The 24,436-nt window shown below is 44.1% G+C and overlaps 1 protein-coding gene across 1 annotated transcript in view; it reads left to right on the top strand.

Annotated features, from left to right (window-relative positions):
- The window catches only part of POLR2B (RNA polymerase II subunit B), a 152,921-nt gene that overhangs the window by 76,981 nt on the left and 51,504 nt on the right, over positions 1-24,436 (top strand). The window contains exon 9 of the mRNA XM_089689660.1: positions 7,925-8,038. Within this exon, the coding sequence (XP_089545786.1) occupies positions 7,925-8,038 (114 nt within the window). The remainder of the gene's footprint in view (positions 1-7,924; positions 8,039-24,436) is intronic.

The raw sequence follows: 24,436 nt of genomic DNA, 5'->3' as shown, positions 1-24,436 counted from the left end.
TGCCTGTAGGCCCTCTAATGGGTGGTGCAAGACCTACTGTACCGGGGGTTGATTGCTCTGGTGCTGGCTCCGGAGGTTTTACTCCAACTTGTTTACAGTACCCAAGAAGGAAGGTCTGTGGTGGCCTAGGATGTGTACCTGCACACTCCTGTTTGCACCATGCACGCTTTCTGAGTTTTTCAGTAGGGGAGGCACATTATCAGTTTGTAGTGCTACCCATTTTGGTATGGTTTCTGCCCTTCAGGTTTTACCAAGGTGCTGACTCTGGTTCTGGCCTTGCTGAGACAATAAGGGATCACTGTAATTGGCTATCTGGACAGCCTGTTTCTGAGGGCAGAGACTCACCCGGTCCTAACAAACGACATGGCAATCAATCTCTGCACCTTACAGGAGTTTGGGTGGATTCTGAACATCCAAAGTCTGCTCTGACTCTGTCCAAACAATTGGAATATCTGGGTCGATCTCGAAAATTGCACAGGCCAAAGTGTTTCCGCTGCACAAGCTTCAATCTGCAATTCGTCTGATGTCCCGCAGACAGTCCTTCCTCTGCTCTTGCATAGTGTCTACCTTGGAGGTGGTCCCGTATGTGTCATTTCACACAAGGGTCCTGCAGAACGAAATCTTTTACAAGTGGGACAAGTCCCCCATATCTTTGGATGTCCAGATTCACCTGCGTTGAAAGAACAGAGATGGTGGTGGCTGCGGTCCCCTGCCCTTCACACAGAGAAGTCATTCCTTCCTATACATTGGACAATACCGGCGGAGACCAGCCTATATGGCTGTGGGGAAGAGGGGTTTGGGAGTTGACCTTGGTCTGGAGGATGCTCGTCCACCGATCAAATGTTCTGGAACTTTGGGTGATCAGGCTGTGCCTGTGATGATGGGCAACATTTTTTTGCAGATGACCCAGTCAGGATCCAGTCAGACCATGCCACAGCAGTGGCCGTCAATCTCCAAGAGTGTGGCAACGGCGCTGGAGGCCTCACGCCTTCTCCGGCTGATGGAACATCACATTTTGGGAATGCATTGCAGCTAGATTGCATGGTCGTTTTGTACCATGCAATCCAGTGCAGGCAAACGCACTACATTTGGGATTTCACTAAGATTGCACTGACACCCGCTGCAGGTTGCAAGGACAGTGCGATTTGCATGTGGTGTAGAAAATGTGCACCACAGTCTAGTATGAACTGAGGCTAAATCAGATTTGTCCACCCCCTTTTTTTTTTTTTTTTTTTGAAACATCAATTATCCTAGGTACATTTACACACAGTTAACTCTGGCTGATAGTGACATGTATCACAAGGACTTGCTCACTTGTACATGATAATGTGTGGTTCCCATCGCTACTTTTTTTGTTTTTGTAGGTTTTTAGCTATAAATATGTTTTTTTGTTTTTTTACTGTTCATTATACCATTATACACTGCTCAAAAAAATTAAATTATCACTTTGAAAACACAGCAGATCTCAATAGGAAAAAATATCATGCTGTATATCTACACTGATATGGACTGGGTAATGTGTTAGAAACGTAAGGATGCCCCATTGTTTGATGGAAATTAAAATTTATCATTTTACAGTGGACTGAAGTCAAAGACCCCTCGAAAATCAAAGTGAAAAAATGATGCAGCAGGCTAGTCCATTTTACTGAAATTTCATTGCAACAACTCAAAATGGTACACAGTAGTTTTTATGGCCCCCACATGCTTTTATGCATGCCTGACAACATCGGGGAATGCTCCTAATGAGAAGACGGCTGGTGTCCCTGGGGTATTTCTTCCCAGATCTGGACCAGGGCATCACTGAGCTTCTGGACAGTCTGTGGTGCAACCAACGGCTTCATCGGATGGACCCAAACATGATATCCCAGAGGTGTTCTATTGGATGTAGGTCAGGCAAGCGTGTGGGGGCCATTCAGTTGTATCAATTCCTTCATCCTCCAGGAACTGCCTGCATACTTTTGCCACATGAGGCCAGGCATTGCCATGCACCAGTGTAGGGTCAATGGGTTCAAGGATCATGCCAATACCTAATGACAGTCAGTGCCATTGTCTGGCCTGTAAAGGTTTGTACGTCGCTGCATGGATATAAGTGTACAATCCAAATGCACATGTTCCCGCGTTAAAAATGGCTGTGTGTATAAGTGGCGGCTTCAGCAACCTTCGTCTGGAACCAAACAGAATCGGCAAGGGAGAATATTACCAGCACACCGAGGATCACCAATATGGTCCAAAAGTTTTAATGAACGATCTCATAGTTACAGCAAGGCAACGTTTCGGAGTCTTCTTCAGGCATGTGACAAATTGTGACAGAAACTGAAAAACTATTTAAGAAAACCACCAATCAGAGTGCAGTAAAATGAGCCCCGCCCCATGATGTCATGTTCCCTCCAAAAATGCATTCAAATCAATGTAAACATAAACTGTGAAGATAAACAATAAAACAATCAGATGTGCATAAACTGCATTCCCAGGGATATAAACATTGCGGTCATGTGTGTATCATAGTACTCACCGGATTGTAATAAAGTGTCAGCTGAAAACAGCTCTGTATTATGTAAACGATCAGCAGCATATATGTCCCTGTAAGAAGCTGTTGCCTAAAAATGTCGGAGTGTGTCTCCTATTGTCAAGTGAGCTGCAATGAGAACACACCTACAGTGGGTCCTATTGGTTCAGCAGCCAACAGTGTCATGGCGACGCATGTCACCTGCGCATGTGCAATGCGAGTTTACTTGCGCATGCACGCAAAGTTATTCCTGCATCGGTCGCCGTTCTCATTGAAACCCATGACATCAGCGCCGGGCAAGATGAGGCGGAGGCAGGTCACCGGTGTCATGGAAACACAACACTGGCGCCTCACAAATCAATGGGCAGGCAGGGTTGCGGAAATGAGCTGTGGAGAAAAAACAGCAAGCAGCTTGAGGGCCAGTTCACACTACATGTGTTTCAATTGCTTTATTTCTGCATCCAAAATGCACCGAAAGTAGGTGTTATGGTTGTCAGTGTCATAGTTTACATCAGTGCTTGCAGTTCCAGTGCGTTCCAGTTGCAGAAGAAAAGCAGAACGTGCTGCATCTTTTCTACACAGAACTGTACTGGAACACGGTCAAACGCACCAAAAAAGCACTGGAACACACGTCCCTATTTAAATTGAAGAAGATAGGGGAAAAAATTAACTGGAATGCATAAAAAACGCGTCGGAACGTTTCAGAAATGCATCAGAATATGTCAGAACGTGTCAAAAGCACGCATGCAAAAACGCATCCGGAACACATCTGGAATGCATTTCTATAGTGTGAACCAGCCCTGAGACCAATGAAAATCGGTCCGTGAATGAAGCTGGGGAGAAGGGGAAGAAAACTGAGTGATACAAAATGGAAAAGAGGCTGGAAACAAAAAAAAATAGCGGGAAAAATGAAACTAGAAAAAATAAAGCAAAAAAAAAGAATAAAAATGAAATAAAAAAAAAAATAACGAAAAAAAAATAAAGTGGAATAATTTTTAATAAATAATAATGGAAAATAAACCGAAAGCAAAATAAAGTGTAGGGGTGGCACAGCTCACCTGCTTGCAGAGACAGAGAGAGACCACTGTGAATAATGCGAATGTGAAAAATCTAAACCAAAAGTTATCTACAAAGCACTACACTTGAATCATGAGGAATCATCTTGACCAACGTTCATCTGCTATCCAAAAAGCACAAATATAAAGTATTGATATTACGTTCCCTCAGTTGTGTCGTGACGAGGGTATGGATTCAATAAGCTTCACAACAGAGGAGGAAGTTTTCACGATCGACTGACATGTTTGATGGTCATGCCCCTCAATTCATGTACCTGGTGTCCTGCCGAAATAAAATGGACTGCTACGGGTTTGCTCAAATCAATAGGTTCACCCTAGATACTCTTGACTAGAGCTGTTCTAATGTCATTCCTGTGTTTCTGAAACCTACGCTTAAAGGGACCTTTTGTTTTGCCCACATAAACTAGTGAGCAGGGGTATTTCAGACAGTCTCTTGCCAGGTGTATGACATAACTGAATCTGGGACACGTGGCATCCAGCGGATGCGCCATCTCAGTGGTCCCAGCAGCTGCCATCTACACATCTGTCTCACGGTCTTGAGGCTCCTGGGCTGATCAATCTGTTGGGTCCAGGATTATGTGTCAGCCTCCAGCTTTTCTGAATGTGTTTCTTCTCTCCACTGGCTTGGTGATGTATCAATGTGGGCACTCCCACATGTCATGCTTTTTAACCCAACATTAAAGCGCATTTCGATTTTAACTATTCCTGAGTTTGTGACTCTATTGACTTCCACAAGGTTGGGAGCGCTCCTTTATTTGTTTTGTAAAAAAAAATTCTGCAAGAAAGGTTCAAATGGAAGAAGTTTGGCTCAATCAGGACTCTCCCAAGAGCTAGTTGCATGGTCAAACTGAGCAATCTGGGGGGGCGCCTTAGTAAGAAAAGGTAACCAAGAACCCTATGATCACTCTGACTGAGCTCCAGAGATCCTGTGTGAAGATGGGACAAAGTTCCAGAATGACAACCATCACTGCAGCCCGGCACTGCTCATCACCTGCCCAATATCATCCCAACAGTGAAGCATGCTTGGTAGCAGCATCATGCTTTGAATGTGTTTTTTGAGCAGCAGGGAATGGGAAACTGGTAAGAGTTGAGGGAAAGCTGAATGAAGAAAAGTAGAGATATCCTCAATGAAAACCTGTTTCACAATTTTCACCTTCATGACAATCCTAATCATACAGCCAAGACAACACAGGGGTGCCTTAGGTACAACCCTTGGGGACAACCAGCCAGAGCCCTGACTTGAACCCTATTGAACATCTCTGGAGAGACCTGAAAAAGGCTGTCCACCACCAGTCCCCATCCAACCTGACTGAGTTTGAGAGGATGTGCAAAAAATGGTAGAAAATCCCCCAATCCAGGTGTGCAAAGCTTTTTGTAATATGCAAAAAGACTCGAGGCTGTAATTGCTGCAAAAGGTGCTTTCAACAAAGTACTGAGTACAGAGCCTGAATACTTAACTAGATGTGATACTTACATTTATTTTTCTTTTTAATTCAGACACCTTTCCCTCTTGTATTGAACTGTATTGTTGCTGTATTGTCTCCCGTTATATTGTAAAGCGCTGAGTAAACTGTTGGCGCTATATAAATCCTGTATAATAATAATATATATATACACAGTGGATATAAAGTCTACACACCCCTGTTAAAATGTCAGGTTTCTGTGATGTACAAAAATGAGACAAAAATAAATTCAGAACTCTTTCCACCGTTTAATGTGACCTATAAACTGTTCAACTCAATTGAAAAACAAACTGAAATCTTTTTTTTGGGGGGGGAGAGTAGGCATAAAAAAACTAAAATAATGTGGTTGCATAAGTGTGTACACCCTCTTACAACTGAGGATGTAGCTGTGTTCAGAATTAAGCAATCACATTCAAAATCATGTTAAATAGGAGTCAGTAGACACCTGCCATCATTTTAAAGTGCCTCTGTTTAACCCCAAATAAAGTTCAGCTGTTCTAGTAGGTCTTTCATGACGTTTTCTTAGTTGCATCCTACAGCAAAAGCCATATTCCGCAGGGAGCTTCCAAAGCATCAGAGGGATCTCATTAAAAGTTATTTACTTTTTACATTGCAGAACCCCCACTTTACATCACAGTGCCCCGCTTTATATCATAGCACCTCCACTTTACAATATAGTCTCCTTTTACATTACATCACCCCCTTCACATCATAGTACCACTTTGCATTACAGTGCCCTTTACACACAGCGTGCTCTTTACATCACAGCACTCTCCTTTACATTATAGCCCCCCTTTACATTACGGTACCCTTTTATAATACATCCCCTTCTTTACATACATGACACTGCCCCCCTTACAACACAGGTCCCCTTTGCATCACAGTGTCTCCTTTCCTTCAGTGTCCCCAGTACCTCTTCACATCACAGCCCCACTCCTTACATCACAGACCTCCCCTTTACATCAGTCCCTTTCACAGCCCCTTCTCCTTTATTTGCATCCCAGTCCCCTTCACAGCCCCTCTTTACTTGCATCCCAGTCCCCTTCACAGCCTTCTTGTATACCAGTCCCCTTCACAGTTCCACCCTCCCCCCCTTCCTTGCATCCAAGTCTCCTTCACAGTCCCGCTTACAGCCCCCCCTTTCTTGTATCCAAGGCTCCTTCACAGCCCCCCTTTCTTGTATCCAAGTCCCCTTCACAGCCATCCCTCATCCCTATACCCCAGTCCCCCTCATAGCCCCCCTTTCTTGTATCCAAGTCCCCTTCACAGCCCCTTTTTCTTGTATCCAGGTCCCCTTCACAGCCACACCCCATCCCTGCACCCCAGTTCCCCACACTGCCCCCCTTTCTTGTATCCTAGTCCCCTTCACAGCCCCCCCATCCCTGCACCCTAGTCCCCTTCACAGCCCCCCCATCCCTGCACCCTAGTCCCCTTCACAGCCCTCCCCCCTTTCCATGTATACCAGTCCCCTTCACCCCCCCCCCTTTCCATATATACCAGTGTCCTTCACAGCTCCCTTCCCTTTCTTGTATACCAGTCCATTCACAAACTCCTTTTCTTGTTTACAAGTTCCTTTCAAAGCCTCTCCTTCTTTACATCCCCCAGTCCGCTTTACATGAAAGTCCTCTAACTTGCGTCCCATTTTCCCCTTCCAATCGAAGTCTCTCTATAACTCTTTTAATCCTACCTTGCACAGCGGTCGGTGGGTGGGTGGCGCAGCTTGTCTGAATGGGGGATGGAACTTCCAGGTTTTTCGTTTTTTTTGTTGGCGGGCTGGTGATTGCTGGGACCGCCCCATGTCCTGGCAGTAAGTCTGCGGCTTGTGAGCTTGGACAGCCTGTGGACGTGCCGCACCTTCTGCCTGCCAGGGATAAAGGCTGAGGTGGCAGCAGGGGAAGGAGGTTTTCAGCTGGGAGAGGACACCCAGGCTGCTGGGTGGCGGAACCTCGGTCCAGATAGGACTGTCATTCGGTCTGGGTTCGGACCGCAGTTTGCCATTTAGTGACACCTGATCTAGACCATATCACTCATGAGAGCTGTGTAGAATGAAGGGAAGTCCCTGGCTTCTATTGTATTTGGATTTTGCTGCTCAGCTGTGCCAACTTAAACCTCTACCAACATGGTCTTTTTTTCTTCTAGTTCTCCGACTATATGTTTATTCTTGCCATGCACCCATGGATGTTACTGTTCTGTTTTGCACATGATTTATGTGGGACTCTCTGTATGTTACTTAATTTGTTTGTAATTCCTGTTTGGATGTGGTTTGCTGGATGCTTCTTTACTAAATAAAAAATTTGCAAAAAAAAATACTGCATTGTACAGCATCTCCTTTTTTTGAACAGTGGTCAGGGTTATATGGATACACTATAGGGTGGACCAAAGGAAGGTTTTTGCCAGTGACCAATCACTTGAAGGTAGTTGCAAATCGCCCATGTCCTGTAATGAACAATAAAGATGCAGAATTTTCTTAACCCTTTGGCGCCGGCGCCTCGCAGTGCGGGGTTTAGTGTCATGTGACACGGCGGTCACATGATTGGGAAAGGTCCCGATCTCCTCTTTCGATCGGGACCTTTCCGTGAGTACCGGACATGTGTGCTGGGAGCGTGCAGGGCGCACATTCTCCGCACATATGTTCTTTTTTTAATAGAACGCAAATGTGCGTCTAGGCCCAGATGCCGGGAGGCTGCACATTTGCGTTCGGCCGGCGTGAAGAGGTTACGTTTCATACAGTATGATAGTGCAAGATGTTTGTGAAAATAATACCTGTGACATAACAGATTTACATTTTATACATGAAAACAGGCTAAACTCGATTTGAGTATTTTTTGCATGCATTAATATTTTCAGTTATTTTTAACATGTAATTCATTTTGTTGTAGGTGTCTGCAAATAAGGGGGAAATTGGTGACGCAACTCCATTTAATGATGCAGTTAACGTGCAGAAGATTTCAAATTTGTTATCGGACTATGGGTACCACCTTAGAGGAAATGAGGTACTTTACACTTTTTGCTAATTTTCAGCCCAAAGCCCTTGTCCTAGAATTGGAGAACCTAGCTCCATGGCCCAGTGATCACATGACTCATTTTCTATGTACATGGTCAGGCTGGATAGGATATCACACCACAGATGCCTTTAAATAGTAACTAAAGGCAACATTTTTTTTTGTTTTGGATAGAGTGGAGAGGGATTAGAATGCTTGTCAGTTTTTATTGCTGTCTGTGATTGATGTCTGTCTAGGAAGATTCATTCTTTACTGTTCTCATTTAAAGTGAAAGTAAAGAAAATCACAAATTTTGGGTTCTCCCCAGAAAAGTAATAGAGGAGTAATCTTCCAATGGAAACACTAGTTTTGGTGATCTTGGGGTCCCCAACAAATTCCCCTAATTTGCAGGGATTTCCTCTCACTTCCTGCTTGACTATGGTAAAGGAAGTGAAGGGAAATCTCGATGGGACACAAATGGCGAAAACAAAATTTGCTCTATCCAAAATGTAAAAAAACTTTTGCCTATAGTTCTACTTTAAATCTTTGTTTCCTAACCTACCAGAGTCAAACATAGATGTTTCCATTTTTCTGTTATTGCTTTAGGCCAGGCATGTCCAAAGTCCGGCCCGCGGGCCATTTACGGCCCGGGGGTCGGTTTAATACGGCCCTCCAACAGCCCTCCCTGCTCTGTGTAATGTGGACCTCCCACGGCCCTCCCTTCTATGGCAGACAGTCTTCTGCTCTCAAGCAGAGGGCAGTGCGCATGCCTGACTGCAGCGCGTTCTCCCTGGTCTGTGTAAATGCGGCTGTCGCACGGCCCTCCCTTCTGTGGCAGACAGTCTTCTGCTTGAGAGCAGTGAGCATGCATGACTGCGCCGCGCTGGGAGCGACAGAGGGCGGTGACGTCAGGGCCGGGCTTCCAGCGTGAAGTGTGTTTCTCTTCCCCTCCCGGCTGCCGAGCAGAGACTTCAGCTCCAGCTACCTTTTTCACCCTTCACATTAGTGCAGGTAAGTTTTTTTTTTTTTTTTTTTTTTTTTTTTTTTTTATTTTCAATACATTGTGAAAACTCAGCTGTCAGTTGATCTTAATGTTATGAAATGAAAAGTATGTCGTTTGCAATTAACTTATATAAATAATTTATTTGCATTTAATTGTAATGGTTCAAAGAATGTTTGGAAAAATGTTCGGCCCTCCACCATGTTCACTTCATCCAATCTGGCCCTCTTTGAAAAAAGTTTGGACACCCCTGCTTTAGGCATTAGACAGGTGCCATATATGTTTAGTGCATCTTGCCTCATTGCACTGCTTGTCAATCTGTTTCTCTGTCTACACTACCTTTTCTATCCCTTCACCTTTTATACTACCTTTCCAAGTATCCATATCATTTTCAGAATTTTCCCTACCATGTTTAAATCTTTCTAATGTATAAACCATCTAATTGATGTAAATGTCTGTAATAACCCAAACCACTGGGAAGACTCAAGTATGGAGGTAAACCTTATGAAATGATTGTCAGCTGTGAAGCAAGGTGTAAATCACTGCCTCTAAGAAACACCCTTCTCAACACCTAAGCCTAAGTAGCCAGGCATTTTAAAGCCAGTGACGGAGAAATAAGCTGCACAATTGGTCCTTGAAAAAGCAGCTCTGGTTGAAAGTTGCAGTGTCCATGGTGCATCTCTTACCAGAAGAAGGAGATTTGACTACCAAGGCCTTCAGGGCTATCAGAAGGAGCAGAACAGTTTAAAGTTTAATTCTCCACACAAATCTGGAAAAGAAGCTGTTAAAGGAGGGAAAAACATTGTCCACACCCTGAAGGCAAATCTGTTAGAACACCTACTAATTAGCTCAATCTCCTGGATCCAGATGCTAATGCTTAGGAGGCCCACTGAAGGATATGCGCCACCACTGGAGCCTTGGCAACAAATATTTATCTATGCCACAGGACTGGAGTCTGATCAGATGGTTCTTCCAATGTAGTAGATGCAAATGGGGCTTAATGTTGAAAAATTTAAGGTAATGTACTTGAAGGCTAAAAACATGCACGCAAATTACTCGATAACAGGAACACCTTTGAGGGAAACCAGGATAGAAAAAGCCCTGTGGGTCACAGGCTCAGCAATAGCATGCAATACCCAGCTGCAGCAAGCAAAACCAACAGACTGTTAGCATGCATTTAAAAGGGTGTTTAATCAAGAGATAAAACTATAATTCTACCACTTTACAAAACTTTGGTTCGGCCACATCTTGAGTATGCGGTCCAAACCTCAAGATGGATGTGCTGGAACTGTAGAGAGCCCAGAGAAGGGCAACAAAGCTAAAAGGTGGCTGAAGGATCTCCATTAACAACATGAACAACTACATACATTAAATGTATTCCTGGAAAAGAGAAGCTTAAGAGGGGATATGACGGTGATATAGAAATATCTTAATGGTGATCATAGGGAGGAAACTATTCAGTCTTAGGTCACTTAAGAGGACACGTGGCCATGCAATGAAGTTGGACAAGAAGTGGTTTAACCCTAAACTGTCTTTACTGTCACAGCAGAAAGGATGTGGAACTCTCTACTACAATTGTTGGTGTCTGCGGAGAGAGTCGATAATTAAAAAAAAACCCTCAGATGGGCAAATTAGTGAATGTAATATATGCGGAATGAAATTAACATAGAAACACACCCACACAGGTTGAACTGGATGGACTGTTGTCTTTATTCAACCTTAACAACTATGTAACAATGCTCCAGCAGGTTGAGGGACATCCTGGAAATCTTCGTTGACCAGTGACTCAACACCCACAGGGTGCCCAACACTCCTCCCCAACTGGAGAGACTTTTGTCCCCATGACTGTTTATCTCCAATGGTCTAGTCCATAGCAGGAGAATGGATGCAAATCTCCGAAACACCCAGTAAAATTTAATTCACTGACTTGGGTACCACATAGAGGGAGATGTCTTTTCATGTAAAGGGTTCCCAGTTTGGCAGAACTGCCTTGTTTACTACGTTGACCGTCCGAGGCTCACCTTTGTTTTTAGGGCTCTTTAACAGAGCTTGTTCAATGAAATCGCCATCTGCTTTGGATTTCAAAAAGCTTGAGCCCAGAAACAATTTCTTTGGGGAAAAAAGCTGGATAAGAAAAATGATCTGTGAAATTGAGTGTGGACAGGAAACGTTGACAACTAGGGATACCTCTCCTTGATATCCTAGGCCAGGGGTAGGCAACCTTGGCACTCCAGCTGTGGTGAAACGGCATGGTAATGCACAGCACATGCCTTATGCAATATTCATTTACTCAGAAATGACTGTATAGTATGTAACTTGCCATGGTGTTCCTGTTTTTGTGGTGACAAACCGCACTCAGTATATATTTTTTTTTGTGAGACACTGCGCATTAAGCTGCCCTGCACCTAAGGTTTTATAAAGGGTTTTATTTTTCCAAAAGGAAGGATGCTTGTTCTACCAGGATTGTTTTGTTCACAAATCCAAAAGGGGTTGGATACCCTTGCTTAGCATTTGAATTTTGAACTGAGCTAGTTAGGTCCATATATATTTAGACACGGACACAATTTTAGCTTTTTTCAGGTATTTACCAAACCATATTCAAGCTATAGTTATATAATGGATATGGGCTGAAAGTGCACACACTCAGGTTTAATTTGAGGGTATGTACATCCAAATTGGAGGAATGGTTTAGGAATTACAGCTTTTAAGAGTATCCATCCCTCTTTTTCAAGGGATGAAAAGTAATTGAATCAACAGCTGTTTCATGGCCAGGTGTGGGCTACTCCTTCGTTATTGCCTCATCAAGTAAGCAGGTAAAAGGTCAGGAGTTGATTCTAAGTGTGGTATTTGCATTTGGAATCTATTGCTATGAACCTACATCATGTGTTCAAAGAAGCTGTCCATGCAAGTGAGGCCATTGTAAGGCTTCAAAAACGAAACAAATCCTGATGAAGCCGTTTTAGAGCAGCAACACTAGGCCAAATCCACAATTTGGTACATTTTGAGGAAAGAAGAATGCACTGGTGAGCTCAGCAACATGGACGCCCACGGAAGACAACAGTGGTGGATGATCACAGGATCCTCTCTATGGTAAAGAAAAACCCATTCACAACATCCAGACAAGTGAAGAGCACTCTCCAGGAGGTGGGCGTGTCATTGTCAATGTCTACAATTAAGAGAAGACTTCACAAGAGCAAATAGAGGGTTCAGAACCACAAGAAGCAAACCATTCATAAGCCTGAAGGATAGAAAATTCAAATTAGACTTTTAGTCTAATTTGTCACATTAGTCAAATCTAAAAAAACCCAGACCAGTTCTGGAAAAGCATTCTTTGGACTGATGAAACTAAGATTAATCTACCATAACGACGGGAAGAAAAAGGTGTGGAGAAGGCTTGGAAGAGCTCATGATCCAAAGCACACAATGTTGTCTGTAAAACATGGAGACAGTGTGATGGCATGGGCATGCATGGCTTCAGGGGCACTGGGTCATTGCTGTTTGTTGATGATGTGACAGAAGCAGCCAGATGAGTTCTTAAGTGTTTAGAGATATACTGTCAGCCCACATTCAGCCAAATGCAGCAAAGTTGATTGGATGGTGCTTCACAGTACAGATGGACAATAATTCAAAACACACAGCAAAAGCAACCCAGGGGCTTTTGAAGGAAAAGAAGTGGAATATTCTGCAATGGCGGAGTCAATCACCTGATCTCAACCCAATAGAGCATGCATTTCACTTGCTGAAGGCAAAACTAAAGGCAGACAGACCCACAAACAAAGAACTGAAGACAGCTGCAGTTTTAGAGCCTGGCAAAGCATCAGGAGAAAACTCAGTCTTTGGTAATGTCCATGGGTTCCAGACTTCAGGCAGTCATTGCCAGTAAAGAATTCTCTAAAAAAAATTTAAATTTTTAATATTTTGTTATGATTATATTCGTTTGTCCAATTACATTTGAGCCCCTGAAAAAATGGAGGGACTGTGTATAAAAAGTGTTGCAGTTTCTAAAATTTGTACTTGATATTTGTGTTTAATCCCTTGAATTAAAGCTGAAAGTCTGCACTTCAAATTCATTTGGATTGTTTCATTTTAATTTTATTCTGGTGGCATACAGAGCCAAAAGTATGAAAATTGTGCCTATGTCCAAATATATATGATCACAATCCCACAGATTCTAATGACTTGGCAACTGGCCTCAATTCTAAGACCTCTACTGTCACCTATAACAAGAATGAAGTACGTTTTTGCACTAGATTTAGCAATAAAGCCTGGGATATCAAACACATTCTGTCCAAAAACTGGAATATCCTAAAAAATGATCCTACTCTAGGAAAAGTACTCCCAGACAAACCTACATTAATTTTTAGGAAACCTAGAGAGCTGATGAGCCTAATAGCACCAAGCAGAGTACGCAAAAGCAACAACAACCAGCTGCCATCTAATCCGAGTCCATGGTCAATATTATTTGATCAAAAGGGCAGTTATAGATGTGGTGTTTCTAACTGGCACATGTAAAGTCATGTGGCATCGGAAACGAGACTTTTTGAGCACTGACGGCAAAAGATATCCCATTAAACAGTTCATAAACTGTGGGACGTCGTTTGTCGTCTATAGCCTTATCTGTCCATGCGGCCTATTATATATAGGCCATACCTCGCGTTGTTTAAGGACACGTATTAGCATAAAAGTAACATAAAACTGAAAAAAGATAAATATTCAATCCCACGCCATTTTAAAGAAAAACATCTGAGCAATCACTACGGAATGAAAATCTTTGGAATTGAGGCCATCTCAAAGGATTGGGATAATGGGAGGAGATATCAAGAGCTATGCAAAAGAGAAAGCTTTTGGATCTTTACATTGGGTACCCTGTCTCCTAGAGGTTTAAACAATGACCTCGAAATTCACACTCTCATTTAGTCACCAGATAGTGCCAACATAATCAGTTTATCCCCATTCATTCATTTTTCAATTAATTTTTTATTTTATTTTTTAATTTTTTATTACTATGCACTTATAATTTCATTGCCAATATCATCGTCACTGTTATTAGTAATGAGTATTGTGGCCACCTACTACTAGTTTCGATAACAGTCTCTCATCCTTATTTTATTATTATATTATTATGTATTATACATATATGCATATGTTCGCTTCGGTGACAATCAGTGACCTCCTAGGACCATTCCCTTTATATTGAGCCCTTGTTTCACTGGGTACTATGTGGGTATAGATATGGATATATATTGATATAGGTATAGAGAGGAACCCTATCATAATAGTATATATTCCATTTCGCATTTTAATATATACAGTTATATATATTGATATATACTAATTTATTACATCTATTACATTTATTATAGGTTTTTGGTAGAGAAACATGCTTATGATTATTATTATATTTTATTATATCTATTGTTCATTTTATATATATATATATATATATATATATATATATATATATATATAATTTTATACATTTTTGTGTAAATATATGTATGCATGTATGTGGGCACATGTATATGTATGCATATATGTATTTATGCGTATGTTTGTATATGTATTTGTGTTCACTGGCTACAGCACTGTTATCCATCCAGGGCGATATTATGTTTACACCTTCCAGTATTTTACTTTCTATCACTCTCCCTTTATTGAAGCCAGTGACCCTTAAGACTGCCCTATGAGAGTAGACATTATGGAGGATGGACAGTTGGTGGGTTAGAGGGGAATTCCCGGGGTATTCCCCCATTAAGAGCCTCGTCAGTGTGGGTGGGCTGGTGGTGAGTCTATTATCTTGCCCAATAGAGCAGCGCCGCTTCACGCGTGCGCAGTGACCGTCAGATGGGCGTTCTCTGATCGCGCCGACGGACCTGACTTCTACACACTGCGCATGCTGGACCGTGCATGCTGGACCACGCATGCGCAGTTATCACCACGCTACACTGGCGTGCGTCTCACATACACTATCAGCCTGCAGCCATAGGCGGCACAAGATCTCCCTCTGCTGCTGATCGTTTAATATTACGTAATTCCTAATCTGAGACATGGATTCTCCACCACCCTACCAACAAGTGTATGCAGAGGCCGGGTAATATACGTTTTTATTGTATATTATTCTACATAATCATTTATATGTATGTGTGTAAATATAGGTTTATTTATTTATCTATTGACAAATTGATGTATTAATAATTCATCTATTATCATGACAAGCACTTTGGATAAATTGCCCCCCCCCCTTTTTTTTTAAACATTTTTTAAAAACATTTTTTAAAAACATTTATTAATTGATCATCTAATAACTAATATCTCATAACAATTTGTACCATCATCATCATGATTGCTGTCATTCTGTAGCTGATGTACTGTATCTATATTGAGTGGTTTTTTGTTCATGTTTATTTCTTTCTGTTGGCATTACAAATGGCTATGGTATTTGATGACACCTTGGCCCCTCCTCCCAACCTGAGACTGCCCAACCCAGTGGGGAGGGCTTATTTCCAGTTCTTGGGTATATATGGGAGTGAGCACTCTCAGTTCAGTCAGCTCTGATGAAGAAGGGATGCCCTTCGAAACGCGTCAGCTGTACTTACTGAGTATCTACCCCCACGATGGGATCCGCGCTGGCTTTCTACTTTTCAGGTCCCTTTGAGGACCTATATGCCTGATTTTATTTGCTGTTTGTGAGTATTATTTTACAATTAATAAACTTTGGTTACTGAGGTAATGCGCAAGGTTGGTGCGCTTCTCGTTTTCGTTTCGATTTGCAGTATTGGTCGGGCTTCCCCAGCCTTATTTGGAGCTGCACAACTCTACATGCATTGGTGGTCGATCTTTCCAGGTCTGGTTCCATCTATTCGCCACCCGCCTGAGTCCTTGAGCGCAGGAGATTTCGCTTATGATCTGTTGTCCAAATATATATGGACCTAACTGTATGTGCTTCCTCGTATTCACACCCTACCCAGAATTTAGGGATCAGGTGGAAATGTTTTGAATCATCATTGCTCTATGGTGGTCCAAAATGGCGTGATCCAACTTACCTTACCTTCCAAAATGTTCTTTCTGGGAACCTCACAGATTGGCCTGGTGCAGGCCAGTGTGGATCGCTGGGTCCCTGACCCCAGTCACTGTAGGCACCGTTCTGCACTCGGAGGAAGATGGCGGCCACCGCTGCCTCGAGGCCTGCGTAAGTATTCCTGGCCCGTAATCAGCTTGCTAGCTCGTACTCCCGCCCGGTCTGTTTCCGCTCTCCGCCCACCCCACAGCTCTGGATAGCTCCTTCACTTAAGCAGCTGGTCTGCTCCCAGCTCCTTGGGCATCCACAGCTTTGCAGGCCTGTTAACAGCCCGCCACAGCTGGCGGGCAGATTGTTTCCTCACGGAGCTAACGACACCTATGCTGGGACCTAGATACTACTGCTGCCTACGGCATAGTGACACCGTAGGCAGCAGTAGTATCTAGGCCCCAGCATGGCTGTCGTTAGCTCCGTGAGGAAACAATCTGCCCGCCATCTGTGGCGGGCTGTTAACAGGCCTGCAAAGCTGTGGATGCCCAAGGAGCTGGGAGCAGACCAGCTGCTTAAGTGAAGGAGCTATCCACAACTGGTAAGAATGGGCTTTCCCGTCACCACAAAGGCATATCTACACCACTACAAACACTACTTTTGGACTCCACACACCTACCACTGAGGGGCTCCTAGGTGGCCCTGCAGACCTGCACATATTAACCTCAACGCATGTTTAACTTATGGGCTTGGATCCCTGTCACTTAACCTACACGTTATGTTTTGCTTTTTTTTAAATTGGTATTATCTGCTCACGGGTATGCGTACAAGCGTGTCTTGATACTCATGTGCTTCTCTTCCTCATTTCCTCTTTCTTCCTCTCCCTTTTTTTCCTCTTTCTTTCTTTTCCCTCCCTCTTCTTCCCTAAGGTCAGGCAATAGTATTGCTACTTTTATCTAATGTGTTTTTTGATTATATACTATAAGGTGCGCCCGGTTGGCTTCGGCAACTCCCTACCATGGCAGTGCATACAATCGCCACTACTGATTGTTTAGGCAATTTCTTCTTTGAGAAGCCCTGCAGTTGAGCCTACAATTCCTTCTCTTACTGCACTTCTTTTCTCGCTCTCCCTCTTTTTTGTATTTTTTTTCTGGATGTCAAACCGCCTGCATCTACCATATTTGGGCCGAGTTGGACCTTTACTGTGTCTTCACGCTACTTACCATGAGGGATACCGCCAAGTTTGTTGTAATTTCCCATAATGTACAGGGATTTAACTCCCCCCGGAAACGTAGGTGTGCCTTTTTAACTACTACACCTCACTTCGTTCCCATGTTATTAGATTGCAAGAAACCAGATTTTCCACTTCCTCCTTCCCCAGATATCTCCACAAAATCGTCCCCCAGGTGTTCCAGGCGACCTTTGAGGAAAAGCGGAGAGGCGTCCTAGTGGCCTTTCATATGATTCTCGAGATTGCAGACTCTACAGGTCGGTACTCAATACTACAGGGGACAGTCAGACATTGAAGTGACCATAGTTAACTATTACGCCCCCAACACTCATCAGTCTTGATTTTTCTCTCACTTATTGCAGGTAATTTCTTCGCACAAGGTCACCCTGACCTTGATGGGGGGATAGGGACATGGTATTGAACAGACAGACTGGTCCCCTTCAGCAGTCCTCTCCAGGGTCTCCACCGAAGCTAACTCACAAATGAAGTGATTCTCAGACCTTTTTTCCGAACATGCTTTGGTGGATGCCTGGAGGGGGTTTAACCCTAGAGAGCGGGATTACACTTACTACTTGGTGCCCCACAGCTGCCACACATAAATAGACCATTTTTTCATTACTCAAACTTTCATCCCAGATGTCCTTAATGTCAGAATCCTGTCTACACCTTGGTCTGATCACTCGCCTCTTTATTCCCATTCGGCAGGCCTCTGACTATACACGCAAAGTCATTCATCTTATTAATTTGCTACAACAAAATAGAACCCCTGGTATGCTTCTCTCTCTTTGGACTATATACATTATGTCTTGGAAAAATGGGGGTTTTCGACTGCTTACACATCCTGGCTGAGGGCTCTTTATCAAGGACCCTCTGCCACGGTTCGCTATCTTTCTCAACAATCTTCCCTTTTCCCTAGTCACAGGAGAACACGCCAGGAATGTCTTCTCTTTCCCCAATACGTTTTATCTTGGCCTTGGAGCCCCTACTACACCATCAGGTCTAACCCGGTTATCAAAGGGGTTTCGCTTGCCCATCAGTCTTTTAAAGTCAGCACATTCAATGACGACTTGCTTTTCACCTCGACTAAACCTCATTCTAAACTACCTACCTTATTTTCCATCCTCATCCGCTTCTCCAACATCTCAGGCTTAGGAGTAAACGCGGATAAATCATTGGCCCTATATCTAGGGATTAACCTTACTAAATCCTACCACATTCTCTAAGAAGCCAACTACAGTGCATCCAGAAAGTATTCACAGCATTTAACATTTGCCACATTTTGTGAAATTAATTTAATCCATTTTGGAATAAGGCTGTAACATATTACAGCCTTATTCCAAAATGGATTAAATTCATTTTGTTTCCTCAACATTCTACAAACAATACCCCATAATGACAACGTGAAAGAAGTTTGTTTTGAAATCTGCAATTTATTAAAAAAAAAACAAAAAAAAACACATGTACATAAGTATTCACAGCCTTTGCCATGACACTCAAAATTGAGCTCTGGTGCATCCCACTGATCATCCTTGAGATGTTTTCACAACTTGAGGCCACCTGTGGGAAATTCAGTTGATTGGACATGAATAGGAAAGGCATACACCTGTCTCTATAAGGTCCCACAGTTAACAGTGCATGTCAGAGCACAAACCAAGCCATGAAGTCCAAGGAATTGTCCGTAGACCTCAGACACATCCTTGACCTCTCAAGCTCCATCAGGTTAAATAGGGATCGTTTGTGCACAGCCATTTGCAGATCTCTCCAGAGATGTTCAATCGGTTCAAGTCTGGGCTGTGGCTGGACCACTCCAGGACATTCACAAAGTTTGGCCCGTAGCCACGCCTGTATTATGTGGGCTGCGTACTTAGGGTCGTTGTCTTCTTGAAAGATGAACTATCACCCTGGGAGTGCGCAGAAGCTCTGGTTCGTGCATGTCTGCCTGAGGCTCCGCTACATAGCGGAAGAAGCAGCCTCTCCGATGCTGCTCCCGGCCCGCCCCCGCTCCACAAACTCCTCCGCTCCATAAGCGGCACCTCTCGAACCAGGCAAGATGGTCTGGGGACCTGCAAAACACCAGCCCCAGGCAAAACCTATTAAGGAAGCCCTGGCTCGGGCCTTGTCCAAGATTGCCGCCGGCTCCACTACACAGGCACGCTCTTTCTCCAGTGCAGCCCTGCAGACGGATCCTACACGCAGCATCTCGAATGGTGAGTCTGAAAATGATATTGAATTGGGGACACCAAGCTCACCACCTACCTCTGACCCTGCACAACATGACCTTCTCAAACAATTTGAGAAAATGCAGCACAGAACCCTAAAACAGACCTCCAACCGTATAACGGGCAAATTATCTAAAGGAATCCGTGATCTAGGTGTCCGCACATCTGAGCTAGAACACAGGGTTGACAATCTGGGTGCCGCTGTTCACACATACACAGACGAATTTGAGGCGTTACGCGACGAAAACCTAACGCTCCATTCCCACCTGGAGGACTTTGAAAACAGGGCCTGCCGCTCCAACATTCGTATTCGTGGCCTTCCTGAAACCATTACAGATGTCCTCTCCATGGTCAGTGCCCTATTCTAAGAACTGACACCCGGCATCCCGATTGAACGCCTTGAGCTGGATAGGGTGCACTGTGCCTTAGCTGCAAGCAGACCGGACGGCCCGCCCCGTGATATCGCCAAATTTCACTATTGCCGCACCAAGGAACAAATACTTCAGGCAGCCCGCAACGCAGGCACCCTAACCTTCCAGTGCCACACATACCAATTATTTCACCATTGCCAATCGCAGGGCCGTGAAATCCCACCTAGAGCTCCTCCAACAACATGGTATAACATATCGTTGGAACTTTCCTTTCATGGTCCGCTTCTCCTACCAGACCCACGACTACATCTGCAGATCCACAGAGGAACTACTCAGTACACTCCGCCACCTTCAACTCCACCTTCCCCTGGATACTCCTGAGGGATCGCGCAGAAGATCTGCCTCTTGCTCACCCCAGAAAACCCACCTCTCAACATCGGCAACAGGCCAGCTCAGCACCCACAAGCACGGACGATTTATTTCTCCGGCTCCTGACCCCCAAGACTCTATGGACTGAAACCCGTTCCAGTTGTCTCCACCCTTCTCAAGCTCTGTTTTGGGTCATGCCAGTCTCCGGGACTTGACCTCCTTGATCTTCATTCTCTGCACATCTCTACCGATCCCTATTTCCACTGAGAACATCCTAGGAGGACTTCACTCCTGGCCCTAATTCCCAGGGTGGCCCCCCTTACAACCACCCTCCTGCAGCCTGGCTCTCCCAGCCCTCCTTCCTAATAGTATCTCCCTACCCTAATGGTCTCCCGGTCTGGCTGTTCACCTACCCCAGTCGGGGCCCTCCCTTGACTTTGTGCGTTTACATTATGCTCATGTTGTCGTCCGGGTCATGTGGTTCCCTAACACACTGTTATCCCTATTGTGTTGCATTTCACCTAATAACGTTGTTTCCTTCCTTAGGTCACTCAACCTTGTTGGCTTGGTTTGTTGCAGCCCCTTTTAGCTGCTGGGCAGTCTTGGACCTGACCGCACCCGACATATCGTTTTAACCTTGCACCACTTTTTTAATATTTACTGTACTTTCCTCTGGTGTTGTCGAGTTCCCAGACTCCCCCTGCTACTCAGGGAGCTTTGGACGCCGGTTACTTCCACTGGTGTCCGCAAGTTTGATTTTTTACTTGTGCTGTCTTCTCCCCTATGTTCGCCACTGCGCACTCACTATCAGCCCATGTGGTACAAGTTTTTTTTTTACTGTTCGGGCTGTTCCTGACCCCCCGGACTGATCGTTCTACTCTAGTCCTGGGGGCCAGACTGTTGATACTGGTTGTTGTTCTTCCCCTCCACCAACCACCTCCTGTTTTCCCCACTACTTTCTTTTCCTTGTGTGACTTCCCTCCTTCCCTTACCTTTCTTTCTCTTTTCCCTGCCCCTTACCCTTGGGACCGTTCCTTCAGTGCTCAATCTCGGACCTATTTTATCTTTGCAGTCTCTTTGCTTCCACCATGGGACCCCTAAACGTTCTTGCGTTCAGACATTCAGGGCCTCAATGTCCCCCAAAAATGCAACAAAGCTTTTCGCTTTTTTGCATCCCAAAAGGCGTATATCGTCTGCCTGCAAGGAACACATTTTACACTCCCACACCTAAATTTTTTGGCCCACTCTACCCACAAATTTTTACCGCCTCCGCGAAAACCAAGTGTAGAGGAGTTCTCATCGCTTTTCATCGCAGTCCTTTTTGTGCTCCATGTCCAGATTGGAGACCCGGAAGGCCGCTACCTCATCCTGTCGGGACTTCTATTAGATTTTCCAGTTACAATCGTTTCATACTATGCTCCTAACCAAGGTCCCCTTCCGTTCCTATCCCACCTGCTGACTACTATTGATCACCACAAACGCGGCACCTTGCGGAGACTCTAACCACACTATATATATATATATATATATATATATATATATATATATATATATATATATATATATATATATACACAGTTGCAAGAAAAAGTATGTGAACCCCTTGGGATTACGTGGACTTTTGCATGAATTGGGCATAAAATGTGCTCTGAACGTCATCTAAGTCACAACAATAGAAGAACACAGTCTGCTGAACATAATACTACACAGACATTAGATGTTGCCATGGTTTAATTGCACATAACATGTAAACATTCACAGTGCAGGGAGGAAAAAGTATGTGAGGCCCTAGCTTAATGACCTCTCCAAGAGCTAATTGGAGCCAGGAGTGAGCCAACCTTGACTCCAATCAGTGTGATGATATTGGATGTGTTGCTGACAGCTGTCCTGCCCTTAAAAAACACACCCCTGTTTTGGGTTTACTGGTTTCAAGAAGCACTGTCTGATGTGAACCATGCCTCCCAGAAAAGATCTCTCAGAAGACCTACGATCAAGAATTGTTGACTTGCATGAAGCTGGAAAGAGTTACAAAAGTATCTCCAAAAGCCTTGATGTTCATGTGGCCATGGTAAGACAGACTGTCTACAAATGGAGAAAGTTTAGCACTGTTGCTACTCTCCCTAGGCATTGTCGTCCTGTAAAAATGACTGCAAGAGCACAGTGCAGAATGCTGCATGAGGTAAAGAAGAATCCCAGAGTGTCAGCTAAAGACCTACAGAAATCTCTGGCACATGTTAACATTTTTGTTGACACATCTACAATAAGGAAAACATTAAACAAGAATGGAGTACATGGGAGGACGCCACAGAGGAAGCCATTGCTGTCCAAAAAGAATATTGCAGCACGTTTGAAGTTTGCAAAAGAGCACCTGGATGTTCCACAGCACTACTGGCAAAATATACTGTGGACGGATGAAACCAAGATTGAGTTGTTTGGGAAGAACACACAACACTGTGTGGAGAAAAAAAGGCACAGCACACCAACATCAAAACCTCATCCCCACTGTAAAACATGGAGGAGGGAGCATCATGGTTTGGGGCTGCTTTGCTGCCTCAGGGCCTGGATGGACTGTTGTCATTGATGGGAAAATGAATTCCAGAGTTTATCAAGACATTTTTCAGGAAAACGTACGACCATCTGTCTGCCAACTGAAGCTCAGCAGAGGATGGGTGATGCAACAGGACAATGACAAGTAATACAACAAAACAATGGCTGCAACAGCACAGAATACGCCTTCTGGAGTGGCCCAGTCAGAGTCCTGACTTCAACCCAATTGAAATGCTGTGGCATGACCTTAAGAGAGCGATTTACACCAGACATCCCAAGAATATTGCTACACTGAAACAGTTTTGTGAAGAGGAGTGGTCCAAAATTACTCCAGATCGTTGTGCAGGTCTGATCAGCAACTACAGGAAACGTTTGATTGAGGTTACTGCTGCCAAAGGAGGCTCAACCAGTTATTAAGTCCAAAGGTTCACATACTTTTTCCTCCCTGCACTGTGAATGTTTACATGTTATGTGAAATTAAACCATGGCAACATCTAATGTTTGTGTAGTATTATGTTCAGCAGACTGTGTTCCTCTATTGTTGTGACTTGGATGAGGTTCAGAGCACATTTTAGGCCCAATTCATGCAAAACTCCACGTAATCCCAATGGGTTCACATACTTTTTCTTGCAACTGTATATATGTATATATGTATATATATATATCTATATATATCTCTATATATATATATATATATATATATCTCTATCCCTTCCTCGACAAATCTCCCCAGCCGCCCCTCCCCCCAGCCACTACACACTCTTTCCAACAACGTCTCAATCGCCATTGATTCCTGGAGAGATCTCCACCCAGTAAAACACAGATATACTTACTACTCCCACCCATACAAATCATTCTCTCGTATTGACCATATTCTCACGACCGTCCGCACTTCCTCCAGACTTCTCACTTCAGACATCCTCCCTATACCATGGTTGTATCATTGCACAGTTCTTACGTCTCTCTCCTCCCTGTCCCCCCCCAGCCTCTTATAGTTCCTGGGTAATTAATGATAATTTGCTATCCCATCCAACGCAAAGCCTTGACCTTGAGATCGCTCTTAAAGACTACCTGGAGTTGAACTCCACCCCAGATATCTCCCCTCTCCTGCTGTGGGAAGCACATAAGCCTGTCCTTAGAGGGATCTGTATTAGTAAGAGACCTTTTCGTGGTCCCACTACGCTATCCCATACCTAGACATCCTTACCTGATCTATACTCTACTTACCTATGCTCGCTCACCTCACTGGTCTTATGCGCAACTGGTCTTCTCTTCCACTGGCGTGGATGGGAAGAATCACAGTGGTCAAAATGTCTATTTTACCTAAGATTCTATATCTCTTTAGAGTTCTCCACATACCTGTCCCGGCTCATTATCTCCGCACGTTGCAGCGACGCGCCCACGCATACATCTGGGGTTCTATTCGCTCCCGAGTATCCCGTGCTATCGTCCACATGCCTAAGTTAAAGGGTGGTCTGGGTCTCCCGGATTTTGCAAAATATTACCAAGCAGCTCATCTCGTGCAACTCCCAAAATATCATGCATCTTACGAGATCCCACAATGGGTTGTTCTAGAGTCAGTCGATAGTGATACCCTCTCGCTAGCCAACCTACTTTGGCTTTGACCTTCCGATCGTCGCGCGATCCGGAACCCAATCACCTCCCAC

Source organism: Staurois parvus, unplaced genomic scaffold (genome assembly GCF_062004578.1).
Source record: "Staurois parvus isolate SC_StPar_1 unplaced genomic scaffold, SC_StPar_1.0 ptg000489l, whole genome shotgun sequence".
NCBI classification, from domain to species: domain Eukaryota; kingdom Metazoa; phylum Chordata; class Amphibia; order Anura; family Ranidae; genus Staurois; species Staurois parvus.
The sequence above is the reverse complement of the archived record's forward strand: the minus strand, read 5'-3'. Positions and strand labels throughout refer to the sequence as shown.